Raw genomic sequence first — 13,371 nt, 5'->3', positions numbered from 1 at the left:
TGCCCACCTAGAAAAAAAAAGGTCAAGTGTACACATACACCTTCAATGCGAGATCATAAGGCCTGCCACTATTTAAGGCCTGGTGAAGATAATTTCACATGTCATCTACTTGTATGAAGGAGGTAGAGTTCAGAGCCCTTTTGCTATATATTGTTTGTGCTAGGCTCATTTTTTTTTCAACATGGGTATCTTCTACTACATAGCCATCTGCACTTCCCACAAACCTATGATTTGTGCACCTGTTGGCCGATGCAAATGCTGGTAAGCAAGTTTTGGATTGCATTCATGTTGATGGAACTTAGTGCAGTCATGTCAACTTGGCTAACATGGGCTCCAGCTAAAGCCATAATAGCCAAAACTGGCAGAATGACACATGAGATGTCATTATGTCACACAAACAAAAGTTCTGATTACCTCAAACGCTCCATTCTTCAACAGATAGCCATAACCAAAATTCACCAGAGTCCATGTGAGGTCCGCCTGCTAGCTTGCATGTTCCTCGATGCTAGTGTGCTGCGAAGTGCTCCAGGTCTTGATGCGACAAGGTCTTGACAGAATTATCTTGAAGTAAGCTATTAGATATGGCAGCAGCATTAAAGCAGTCGTGCTTCACAAGGTCAGCACAAAATGTCCCTGAAGCCCGTACTTTTCTAGACGGCTACTAACTTTTCAGACCATTCACAATATATACAGTTCTGAAATAGGCCAGGACAGCAGCTTGGGCATGTTGGTTATTCATTTGTGATGGAACAGTGCAAAACACCGGGACAAGAGACAAGCGCTGTGTCTCTTGTCCCGGTGTTTTGCGCTGTTCCATCACAAATGAAATAGGCCACGTGAAAGAAGAAAATGTACCTCTTGCAGCACACAAGCCTAACCAAGTCTAGTATGACGTGCTGCAAAAAATGCCAGTTTGACATGCCATTGGTCACAAAACTATTATGTTTGAAACAAAGCCATATACTAATGTGTTGCCTGGATGTATAGCAGTACTGTATACCTCTCCATTGAGAGCTTCTGTACGTTTCCATATGGCTCGCTGGGTTGTGTGCACCTGGCAGTAGTGCAATGAAAATTGCAGTGGAACCAGTTTGCAACAGCTCAGAGAGGCACTTCAAAAAGTAGGAGTTTAACGTAGGGTGGCTTTTCTTCAACCAAGGCCAAAAATTTGCATTGTGTGAAGCGGCATATGTGGCATGTATCAGGCTTACCTAATCAGCTGCTTGCAAAGAGGTAAAAGATGTTTGCTCCCGTGAAGAGGCACCAATAACGTAGGGGACGTACGGGAATCTTCTAGCAGCAGCCTCAGAACAAGCAACCTTGCCACAACTGCCACACAACCTTTTACTTCAAACTGAGTTACTGTACTCGGCTCTAAATAAGCAAGAGATAACCCACAGCAAACTCAGGATTTTTAGCTGTCTCAGCTCAGCATTTAAAACTTGTGTGCAAGATGTAAGAAGAGTGGTAAACCTGCAATACCTTTTTCCGGTTAGTGCAGCCACCCAAAAAGGATGCAAAACAAATCGCAATGTTAAGTTAACGCGGCTTTATTGATGGACAAGACAAACCAAAAAAAAAAAAAACTGTGCTCAGAAGGGCCTTCCACGACCTTCATCACTGCCTCCAGACTTTGGTGCTTTGATCGTTTCATCCACAGAGAGGACCAGGCAGGCTGCTTCAGTGGCCGCTACCAAGGCGTTCACCTTCACCACGGCTGGCTCCCAGACGCAGGCCTTCAGGTTGTCCACAACATCGCCGGCCAGAATGTCGACGCCTGCCCATATTTCTCCAGCAGCATGTCGCTGTCGCAGCTTGTTCAGCAACGTAGTGGCGTCAAGCCCAGCATTGTCGCAGAGCTGCCGAGGAATCACCTCCAGCGCCTTGGCCACGGCGGCGACGAGAAGTTGCTCCTTGCTGGCCACAGAGCGCGAGTAGTCTCGCAGGTGCTTGGACAGCTCCATCTCGATCGCACCGCCGCCAGCTACGACGGCATCGTTCTTGAGCGCGCGGCGGACGATCATGATGGCATCGTGGAGCGACCTTTCCGTCTCGTCGATGAACTGCTCGGCACCACCGCGCAGGATGATGGTGACAGTGCGCGACTGGGGGCACCCTGTGAACAGGTTGTAGCGTTCGCCGCCGATCTGGATCTCCTCGAACAGCGCGCAGCTGCCCAGGTTCGACTCCTGCAGATCAAACACAGTCGACAGGATGGCGCCGCCGCAAGCCTTAGCCGTCCGCCGCAGGTCCTCGTCCACCACACGGCCAGCGCAAAACATGTCCCTGTCGGCGAAGAACTGCGTAGCCACGTCCCCGATAGGCAGCTTGGAGAGGACGACCCGCGCCCCGCTCTCGTGGATCTTGCGCAGCTTCTCGTACAGGACCTCCCACTCGGCGTCCACCACGTTCTGGTACTCCTGGACGCTCTGCACGCGCACCTCGGCGTTGTCGCGCTCAGCCTTCAGCTCCAGCTCGACGTTGAGCAGCGCAATCTTTGGATTCTCGTACTTCTTGGGCTGCATCTCGAAACCCGCGTATGAAAAGGTCTTCTTGAAGGCGACGCCCGACACGAGCATCGATTCCTCGAGAGCACCTCCTTGCACCTTCTTGATGCCGATCATGTTCAGCGGTAACAACTCATCCAGTTGCATGACGGCGTCCACAACCATCCGCGCGAAAAACTCCTTCTGGCCGGCGATCAGCTTGGAGCTGAGTGTTGTCATGGCGCAGCGTTCGAGAAGTTCGCGTTGCTCCTTTCCCTTCTGAACAGTAACGGCGATCTGACGAATCTTGCCCACTGAAAGCTCTACCGCTTTCCGCAAGCTACGGATGATTACCTGGGGATGAATGCCTTCTTCAACGTAGGGCTTGCACTGCTTAAGGAACTCACTTGCGAGAAGCACGACTGTGGTCGTACCGTCGCCCACTTCAGCATCCTGGGACTTGGCGATATCCGTCAAAGTCTTGGCGGCCGGGTGGACGATGTCAAGCTGCTTCATAATCGTAGCCCCATCGTTGGAAATGGTCGCTTTTCCAGAGCTATCTACAATGAGTTTGTCCATCCCACGAGGACCCAGCGTAGTCCTAACAGCGTCGGCTATTGCTTGACAGGCATTGATGTTGCTTATTACCTGCGGCTTGCCTTGAGAGTTTTCTGTGCCTTCTTTGAGCAGAATGATCGGTGCCTGCATCATTTTGGTACGGTTTTAAGCAAGGGTTCAACGAGCCCTTGTGTAGAAATGAACCGGGTGATGGGCGCGTCAAACAGTCACGCCGGGAACAAAACGAGAGAAAGCGCTAGAAACGCATTTGCGCATGCGCAAGCCGGTGGCCCTCTGGCTACGGAGCAGGCTTGCTCGTCGATCTGTTTTTTGCCAAATATGGGTACCTAACGGCGTGAAGTCCACCCACACATTTTTAGCATTTTAACGTTCAAAGTTTGCAACGTTTGCATTCATATAATTACTCATAAATAAAAAAATTTTGTGCTATATAATACAATTAATTTTTTTATTGCAACAGTATAAGCGTTTGCTAGCTCGAAATAAAACAAAAACAAGACAGTAAGACGGCATGGACGGGAGCACGTACGGCGCACGTGTGCTCACAATCTCGTGGGTGTGAAAGCACTTATATCGCGTGCGTGTTTGTCACCACGAGGTACTGATTTGTTTTTGTTTTATGAATGGGCGCACGCTCATGCAACGCGCTAATTTTTAATTGAGGCGTTTCTCGGCCGCACTGAAAAGCGCATCAGTTTCTTTCAGCTGTCGAAGTGTCCTTAGAAAGTTTCCTCTGAAAGTTTCGTTCAACGACCTTTATACCGGTTAAGTAATTGTAGACGTTCGCCTCCTTGCGTTATAGCGCCGTGTTCATCATTGTCTTCAACTTTTGGGACAAAAGAAAGAAGGCAAATAAACATGCGATTCGCATTTACGTTTCGTTTTATTCATTGCAGGACAGCTCACGAAATGGCAACAGTCGTCGTTCTGGGTGGCGGAATCAGTGGCCTCGCCACGACATACTACCTTTCCACTCTTGGGAAGGAGGCCATAAAAAAAGTGAGACGCGTTCATGCCATCGGTGCATTAAAGGTCGTCCTGCCACACTGCTCAAGAATGTCAACGCGCTAAATTTAGTCCATTGGGTCTGTGCGTACACAAACTTTTGCAGATCATGCAGCATAACCACATGCGCAGGCACATTCGCGTACATACATTAACGTGGTTCCGTCTACACAGCAAAGTGCATGTGTACATGTAAGTTGTAAATTGTTATATTACCAATGCAGTGCAAGTTGGCAGTCTGTGACTACTTCGAAAACCCAATTTTGAATGTGTTTTACACCCATCATTATTTGTTGAGTGGTTATAGAGCGTTGCCTTTGTCGTGTACATGGAATGTGTTGCTTTCTGTTCCAATATTTTCACTCTGATGGCACTTAAGTATTTCATTAGTCTTGCAGTCACTCAGTGGGTGTTTAATTTATTCATTGATTATTCATCTTTTGTTCGTCTGCACTATCAGTAGCTTCTTCCACAGTTTGATCCGCACAAAAGTACTGACAAAAATCAGCAAAAAAGGAATCCATTATTTGCTGTGAAGTCTCACTCTGGCTCGTAGGGGTAGCAAAATGAGGAGCTCGTTATATTTCGTTGTTACGGTTTGTGAATAGAATTATAGTGTCTCAGGCTGTATGCAGATGAGCAAAGATTGTCGGAACTTTTATTTAAATATAGGTGACTGTTTAAGAGGCAGAAAACATGCAAAAGGGAACATTTCCAGGACATTACATTTCAGAGGCAGTTCAGCGTCTTCAAAATCCCTAAGATTTGTTTGTGGTCTAGGAAAGGAGCATTTTGCCTGTGATACCTGTGTATATAAAGGAAAAAGACACTCAAGGCCTCTTTATCCTGTGGTCATTATTTGTAAAATATGCATTTTCCTCGCTGAGAACAATGCAGTTATGAAAGTGGTCAAACAGTGCCTGCAATGTGAAACAAGGAACATGTTTTCCTAAACTGGTAGTGCAAAATTATGACAGCAGGTAAATTTCGTGATTCGCTAGCATTCTTTCCCCTTGTTTAAATTCTATTTCTGTGTGTACTAAAGGCCCTCCCCTTTCATGCCTTCCTGTTCTTGTTCTACCCCTGAAACTACTGTGCTCTTCCTTTTTTGTTGTTTTACTAATAGCAGCACTTGAGGGATGTGGCAGTGTTTGCCGAGTGGACACTGAAGTGCATCTGTTGTTGAAGCTGCTATATTTCTATGTCATAGTTTCCCTCCCCTCTTGGCATTTTGTTAGCGTGCTGGAAGGTGCAGTCAGGGTCCTTTGATAGGTTTGTTGGTCTTGAAGGAACAGGACCAGCCATTATGAGAGCTGCCGGTATTGATTGTGGCAGAAAGCTGCTGTTCTTGGCTTGAAAGAATTCTTACACATGGAGAAAAATTTGTTAAAATGTCGTAAAAGAAGTTTTACTTTTATAAATTTAATTACAGAGTTGGATACGGTTAATTAGGTAAACTTATCTATTTCATTTTCAAACAGAAAAGGCATAATTTAGGCTCAAGTTCTGCACTTTCTTGTGGTGTGATACATGCTCTCCAGCCTAAGACATATCTCCTGGGCTATGTGGGTATTAAATGGAGCCAACGCCTCTCCTAATAGAAGGTTGTACCTTTTGATTGATGGAGTGCTTTGGCATGGACCTTCTAGGCAATGTGCAGCACTCTCCCATATGGTTACTATGGGGCCTGGGACTAGGGGCTCCACCTGGCAGGGATATATATATTGACAATAAACTTGTTTGTTCCTCCTCCTGAGGAGTATAATGACCAGCATGGAGGTATTTAAAGGCCTGGTACAGGGAAGGTAGGGGATGGCCTGTGTAGCATCCACAATGCTCGGTTAATAATGCATTTTTGTGCTCTTTCTTTTGTGGCATTTGCATCGGTAAACTTGTTTTTTTCTTCTCTTATAAAGGGGAGCCAGGTAACAGTTGAATTTCACCTTTTGTGATGCGAAACAATGCATTATTTTTTAACACAAACTTCAAAGGCTGGCAGGTAATTAATATAAATATGGAAGCATGGGGCTGACAAGGCTGTTTCAGACTGTTTTGGAATAAGATATGCATTGCAGGTTTTGCTCATTGAAAGGACTGGACGGCTTGGTGGTTGGATTCGATCCACAGCATTACCTGATGGCACAGTCTACGAGCATGGGCCCAGTTCACTGATTGCTGGAGGCGAGGCAGGGCGAAATTCCCTGCAGTTGGTGGGTGTGCCATAAAATTTTCACTGCATGTTTAAATGAGAAAAATGCATAAGAGGAGCGTTTTTAATCATTCCAGGCGGTAATTTAAAAAAATGGAAGCAGATTTCACTGTGAAACACAATGGTTGTTTGACCCTGGGTCTCAAGCTGTCGTAATAATGATGATTTCCAGTGAACAGTTAGGCGCACAGGCGGTTGCTTTTGCCTAGTGGAGCGCCTACAGAAGAGGAACAGGTTTCATCACACCATCACTGGAACATTCTTAGGGTTGTAAGAGCAGGTATGAGAATATGAAATCATTCGTGAAACACCATGGGATGTCACGTAACCCAAGGAACCTGTAGAAATTTGTTCCACCATGGAACAGTCTTCATTATCCAACCACGGGAACAATTGTAGTGTTGTAAAAGCAGATGTGAGAGTAGGAAATTGAAAACAACCACGGAAGCTTTTTTTTTTTTTTTTTTTTTCTGGTTCCTCATGAAATGCTTTTAGACTTACCCACTGACTGAAGAGTGGAGAGCACACTGGTTATGGTCGCGTCACCATAACAATGCTGGAAAAATACCAGGATTTCCTTTGCCGTCAACCATGAATGCAAAAGCAACTAAGGCTTTCCTCTGCTGCCATTAGTGCAGCGAACCTTGTCCTCCTTGTCCACTTGGTGGTTTCCGCAGAGCAATACGGCTTAGGGAATTCAATAAAAGTATTTCAGAGACATCACATATGACGTGGCTAAGTTTATGTGACTAATGTCACAAGGTGTCAAGCTCTCATAGCGAGGTATTCCAGATGCTGAAGGCATGCCATGTTTACCCCTTCTTCCAGCAGTTTAATAGAGTGCCATTTTCTTCAAACATTTTCTTCAAACTTTACTTGTATATGCTGGAACATGGGTATGGGATGAACTGGCTTTACTGTTGGCACTCAGTAGCATGATAATGATTTGAGGGCCGCCGTGGTGGCTCAGCGGTTACGGTGCTCGGCTGCTGGCCCAAAAGACGCGGGTTCGATCCCGGCCGCAGCGGCTAGAATTTCTTTGGAGGAGAAATTCTAGAGGCCCGTGTACTGTGCGATGTCAGTGCACGTTAAAGAACCCCAGGTGGTCGAAATTTCCGAAGCCCTCCACTACGGCGGCTCTCATAGCCTTAGTCGCTTTGGGACGTTAAACCCCTATAAACCAAACCAATTATTTGAAAAGCTCTTAGAAAACCATTACCAAAGGTATTGCAGTAATTTGTATGCAGCTGTGTGAAAGCAAACACATCTGCTCGCTTTGACAATTACCCATATTTGTAAACTGTAGGTCTTTTACTTCTATTCATAACTAAGGTGCCTGTTAGTTTTTTGTAGTATTACATCCTGTTTCAACCTCCTAACCTCCAGCAGAAAAGGTTTGTAAGAAATTTAGTTACCATGTGATGTTCAGGACGTGCACAGGGCAAAAGCCTACTCGGGCAACTTGGGTTGTTTTATCACGTGTCAGTAGGGTGAGCGGTGAATGATATTTTGCCAGTGAGCCAAATATTTGATCCTGGCAAGTTGGACTGCTATTGCTAATGTGTGGTTTTTCGAATATTAGTAGAGGTTAGAAATGTCAGCATTGTTTTTTTGCAGATTGACTGCACAGCTTTGCACTGTCATTTGCAATTTTACTTCTCTTTAATTACTTTGAATCTACATGGAATATGAAGCTTTTATGTTGTTTTTTTCTTCTTTACAACAAAGTTATTTGTTAATTGCTATTATGTGACATAATTATGTGACATAATGTTCTGTGTGGATCATTGCAGGCTGAGGACCTCGGCTTGTCTGAGCATGTGTTGGCAGTTCCCAAGTCAGCACGTGCAGGTTTGTTATCTATTTACCTGTATGTTCATCCTCAACTACTCCGCCATTTGCAGTAGGCACAAAAGTTATAATAAAAATGGGGCTTTTTGAAGTAATTAATTCAATTCTCTGTTTCATATTCTTTATGAGAGCTGATTCCTGAATAAACATATGAAATGTGTTGCAAAGAATGATGCTTGTGAGGAAATTGAGTAGCCAATTTTATCATAATGGCAACTTATATTCTGTCTTTATAGCTCTCAGGTTGTAAGAGCTGATGAGGAAAGTGAATATGACCTTTCTCAGCACGTTGGAAACATGATGCTTTGTTACTTGAGTACATATAACATACCACAGGCACTTTTAAGAGGATTGCTATGAAATGTGTTGGAAAGAACAACAGCAATGTCAGAGTTGAGAACTACATTTTTCCTCGATCATACGACCTGGCATGCACCTTAAATTCAACGACTCTACATGCATTTGGTGAGACGAAGTATAGCTTCTTCTCGATGCTTCACAGATTTAAAGAATGATCTGATCAGGTTAGTTACCTTGGAGTGTATCGGGAGACTAATTGAAAGAAATAATGGAAGGGATGAAAAATTATAGAATCACAGATTATAGGGCCAGATGAATACTCATGGGACAGTTTTTTTTTAGGCTTGTAACTTCCTCAGCGCTGACCCAAGGCACTGTGACAAAGAGCAGGTTTTTTTATCTTCAAGTACTGCAGGCCTCTTTTGGGCCCAAGCAGGAGTGATTACAATGAATTGTACGAAAAATAAGCAGACGACATAGTCACTTGGAAAGCAACAGTGCAGAAATATTCTGCGTCGTGTGGAACCATGCTATTGACTGAAATAGAAAGACAACCAAATAGATAAACGACTAAATGCACTTCACAAACCGCTTGAAAATTTTTAATTTTTGTGTACAGTTCACAGAAGTGTCAACAGCACAGCAGTTTGCTGCCATGGCAGGCAAATGATTTCACAGGGCAATTTGCACATGGGAACATTTATATGAATTAATGCGACACCTTGGTTGTCGTATCGTTTTATTGTGATTAGTAGGTGCAGAATGTTTGAATGGATTGTGAACGAAAATCTATTGTTATGTTTTGAAATACCCGTGATAAAGCTAATATGAAAATTTTAGTCTGGAAATTGTTCTGCATTGGGTGAGTGTTTGAAAGTTGGCATTTGAATATAAGTATTTGAAGGTTATGGGAGCTATGTGGAAAATCTAAAGGGATACATATCACCTGTGCTTGACCTTTGTTAATTTCTACCTAAAATACATTGAACTTTTTCTATGTTAGTGTGACTAATGCCATAACTCTTCAACCTGTCATTTTTGATTTAGGGTGTTGGTACTTAGTGCAATCGAGTAGTGGGGCTCTAAAAGCCAGTGCTTGTTCTTTGGAATGGTTGCATTTAGAGGGAAGGGTTGGAAATCTTATCATTGATGCATAGGCGATATTTATTCTGAAAGAAACTGCATGTGACGAGAGGCCTCAAAATCAGTATGGTGTGCAAATTCTGCAGCTCTTTTCTTGATACTGGCTATGATGCTCATGCAATTTGCTAGCAAGTGGCAAGGCTTCAACAATTTCACATGTTAACTTGCTTGCTTCTCATTGTAGTGTATAAGTTGTCACTTCTAGAACAAAGGTCTGCAATTGCACGGCTAGAAATGTTGACATGAGGCTGTACTTTAGCAAACATTGCTGATTTGCTCCTGCAGTTACTGTTCAAGGTGACGACCTGACTGCCCAAAGCAAGTTTCGCTATGTGACAATGGAATTGAGTCAACCACATTTGGCCAGCTACCTAATTTTGATAGATTTTCTCATAATCAGAGAATTGAAAAACTGGAATTTTGGATGCTTTAATACTTTGCAAATAAAGACAAACTTGGCCTTAACTGAAATTTTGTTTGACTGACCAAAGTCTCGTAATTCCTCTTAGACACAATAGATTTCACTTGAACCAGTACAGAAGCTGCTAAGAAAACCACTTTCTTTTTTTTCTTAGAAATTTCTGTGGTGCATTGAAGCTAATGTTTTCTTTCATCTGGCTGAGCAGCATCGGTCACTAGATTTATAAACCATGTAATATTGCCTACCACTTGTTTTGGTGTGTATATTGCCTCCTCTGTGACAGAAGTCAGCATCACTGTTTTCTTGATGAAACTTGTCATTCTTGCTTTATTGTTACCTGCAGTAGAAGTCACACTTTCCTCTGTTCTATACGCCTTTGGCAATTGTAATGAGCAAATGTTGCATGAACAGCTCTGCTTGAAATTTTAGTGCAGAACGGGTATTGAATGAGTTGGGAAAGAACTGTGTATAAATCTCCATTAATGACGAAATTCTTTGCGTTGCCACTTATTTCTTACCAGTCATGTTTTTCTTGATGTGAATACGGCTTCTACAAATTTAACTCAAGATCTATAGTCCGGTTGTTTGGTGGCCAGTAATTCAAAAGCCAGTCTTTACTGTCCTCATGTGCTTGCAGGGCAAGAGCAGCTGGTGCTGAACAAGGGCCGTCTCAGTCCACTGCCCAGCAGCTTCAAGGAGCTACTCTGGCCTGGTCATATCTTCCGCACGCCCCTACTTCTGCCATTGCTCAAGGACCTGTGGTTGGCCGGTCGACCCAGCATTGGCAGTGACGAGAGTGTTTATGACTTCACACGAAAGCGGTTCAACAAGGAGGTACGAAAAGCTGGTACATTTTTGGCTCGTTATCTGCTCGTATAGTTGTAAACAGGGTGTCACTGCTATGGTTAGAGTTTCACCGTAGTCTTAATGTTAACTGACGCACTTTTTAGTCGAGGACATTGTGACTCGCCTCTGTGCTTGTTGCTGTTTCATTCAGAAACTTTTAATGAGAGTTTTACTGTGTGGAGTTATCAACATCCAGTGTTACTTGTCTGCTGACATGTCTAAGCAGAGCTATGCTCTACGTTGTTCAATTTCTTGTTCATCCCTGTTACTACATTCTTCAGTTCATGAGATTTCTCTTTCTAGATGTTCGTTTCAAGTATCTTCATACATGATGCGGCCACTTTGAACAGGTTGCAGATTACATTATGGACCCGTTGACACGCAGCCTCTGCGGGGGTTGCTCCAAGGAGATCAGCTTCCGATCATTGCTGCCGAAAGCATTTCAGGCAGCCTTGACTCATGGCTCATTGTTAAAGGGCAAGATGCAGCAGGTAAGAGCGATGGTTTTATTTGTGAGAAGCCTTGCTCAGTACGCGGCATTGGCACTATTAGTCCAGTTCCAGACAGAAATACTGAGGCTGTATTGGCTGTAAGTACACAGTAGATGTGCATCAGTGAAATTCATTGCCAGTATTATTTTTAACAAGAAATGCTTAGGGGGCAATGTTATCTTGGTTTCGATGGGCAACTTCAGTAAGAACAAAGCTGAAGGGACTTACAGTGCACAAAGCACTGAATTTTCATGGATGTGTATTGAGCAGTGCTCTAAAATTTATAGTTTCATATCTCTTTAAAATGTAAGGAAACAAAACATTGCGCCGCACTCTTGTCACAGTGTGTGTCATCTTGCTACCTACAGGTCTGTGAATTCTTTTTCGAGGAGTGAGATAAAGGAACAAGGAAAAAAGAGAGATAAATGTAGCACTGACAAATGTGTCTCTTTATTATTTGATGCTCTCAGCTTCCGCAATTCCTCTTGCGAACTGGTCATGGCTTATGCCAATTGCAGCACACTGGCGACATGTGTGTAGTTAATACAAGAATTATGACAGAAAACCAGCTAGCCCTGCAGTGTACAAATGTGAACAAAGTTATTTTGCTAATGAAGTCGCAGACCAAGTTACCACTTTTTTTTTTTAGCTCTCTGGTTTGTAGCTGGTATCCACCCACTTATTCGTGCAGAACTGGAAGGACAAACAGGAATTCGACATGCTTAAACTGGAGGCCGGCGGAGCTGAAAGCTTGCTTGTTCGTTCTGCTGACTGGTCAACGTGGAGCCTGCGCCGTGGCTTACAGCAGCTGTGTGACACTCTCGCAGAAAAACTCGATGCAGCACCAAATGTCCACGTGTACGTCAACGAAGCCAACGTGTCTCTGAAACCAAGTTCAGATGGCCAGGTCCTGGTGAGTGTTGGACAGGGGAGTTAAAGTGCGAAGGGTAGGTTGTGCTCACCCCATCCAGAATCATCAAGGTGTAATACAGTACCCTTGCAGGGGTTTTGCTAGTGCATCAGGCACATTCTATTTCTCAACAAAATGCTTGAACAAGAAGTGTTACAAAATTAAAGACTTACAGCTTCAAAATGCATTAAAATCCATTTAAAATTTTACATTGGCACTTCTGAGAACTGTGCCGTTAAGAACAGTGCAGGAATGCTGTCACCAAGTTTCATTTTAATGGTCATAGCAGCCGTTATGTTACTGGTGAGAATCATGTCACCTGAAAACGCCAGTGCTGCTAGGTTAATGTGCCATGAATTTATTCTTTGTTTGCTCATTTAAATTTGCTGTTGGCATCAATTTGAAGGCTTAACAAGACACGGGACAAAGTATACTATAAAATAAGAGGTTGTGCTAGGAAGCACAAGCATGACAAAATAAGTGTGAGGGCTAGTAGTAGTACAGAAGTAGATACAAAAAGTCATGCAAATTGTGCACTTCAGGATAAGTCTTGCTCTTCCTTTGAGCGTAGTTTTAAGAAATGGCATATGAGCACCAGAAAAGCTGAAAATTGAAATGTAATAAGGTTGCATAAAGTCCAAATTATACAAAAGGGAAGACATGTCAAAGAAGCAACTGTTTTTGACAATGTTACGACATATAGCACAATGCAGTTTTTTACTCTTGGGAATTGCCAGGGTATCAAGTATGATGCAGATGTTTCAGGTGACATCTTTGGTCCGTGTATGAGCATTAGGTTGTCAGGAGGCATACCATAATGGCTGCCACCATGGTTAGCAAAAATGGAGAGAGGGTGGGCTTGAGAGTGCCACCACCTCTTTTGCTTTCGAGTCAGGGTATTAACTCTGTATCGTTGGGTAGCCGGTGAGGATGAGGGCTCTGAACTGTTGCACTTGCTTTTGCTTGTGTTAAACTGTTGATCGTTCTAGGCTGGGTTTTCAGCGTACTTTGAAGCAGCTCAAGCTCAACACTGTTTTCAGGTCATTCATAATATTGGGAAATTTTCATGTGCATTACTTTTACTGGAACTGAGCGCCTCCGTACGTCATGGGTAGCTGATAATAAATATC

The 13,371-nt window shown here is 43.7% G+C and overlaps 2 protein-coding genes across 4 annotated transcripts in view; one reads left to right on the top strand and one right to left on the bottom strand.

Moving 5' to 3' along the window:
- Window positions 1-1,534: 1,534 nt before the first annotated feature.
- Window positions 1,535-3,317, bottom strand: CCT7 (chaperonin containing TCP1 subunit 7). The gene has a single exon (XM_089549266.1). It carries the CDS (start codon window positions 3,195-3,197, stop codon window positions 1,593-1,595), a length of 1,605 nt encoding a protein of 534 aa, XP_089405392.1. The 5' UTR covers window positions 3,198-3,317; the 3' UTR covers window positions 1,535-1,592.
- A 260-nt stretch (window positions 3,318-3,577) lies between these two features.
- The window catches only part of Ppox (protoporphyrinogen oxidase), a 28,402-nt gene continuing 18,608 nt past the window's right edge, over window positions 3,578-13,371 (top strand). The window contains exons 1-7 of one of the 3 annotated variants that reach the window (XM_089549265.1): window positions 3,602-3,663; window positions 3,962-4,064; window positions 6,146-6,280; window positions 8,073-8,130; window positions 10,632-10,828; window positions 11,191-11,331; window positions 12,023-12,244. In XM_089549265.1, the coding sequence (XP_089405391.1) occupies window positions 3,975-4,064; window positions 6,146-6,280; window positions 8,073-8,130; window positions 10,632-10,828; window positions 11,191-11,331; window positions 12,023-12,244 (843 nt within the window). In that variant the 5' untranslated portion in view covers window positions 3,602-3,663; window positions 3,962-3,974. The other 2 variants (XM_089549262.1, XM_089549263.1) reach the window with 2 other exon arrangements.

This window comes from Amblyomma mixtum, chromosome 6 (assembly GCF_055824585.1).
Source record: "Amblyomma mixtum isolate Tamu chromosome 6, ASM5582458v1, whole genome shotgun sequence".
Classification (NCBI taxonomy): Eukaryota; Metazoa; Arthropoda; class Arachnida; order Ixodida; family Ixodidae; genus Amblyomma; species Amblyomma mixtum.
This window is presented reverse-complemented; position numbering and strand designations above follow the sequence as displayed.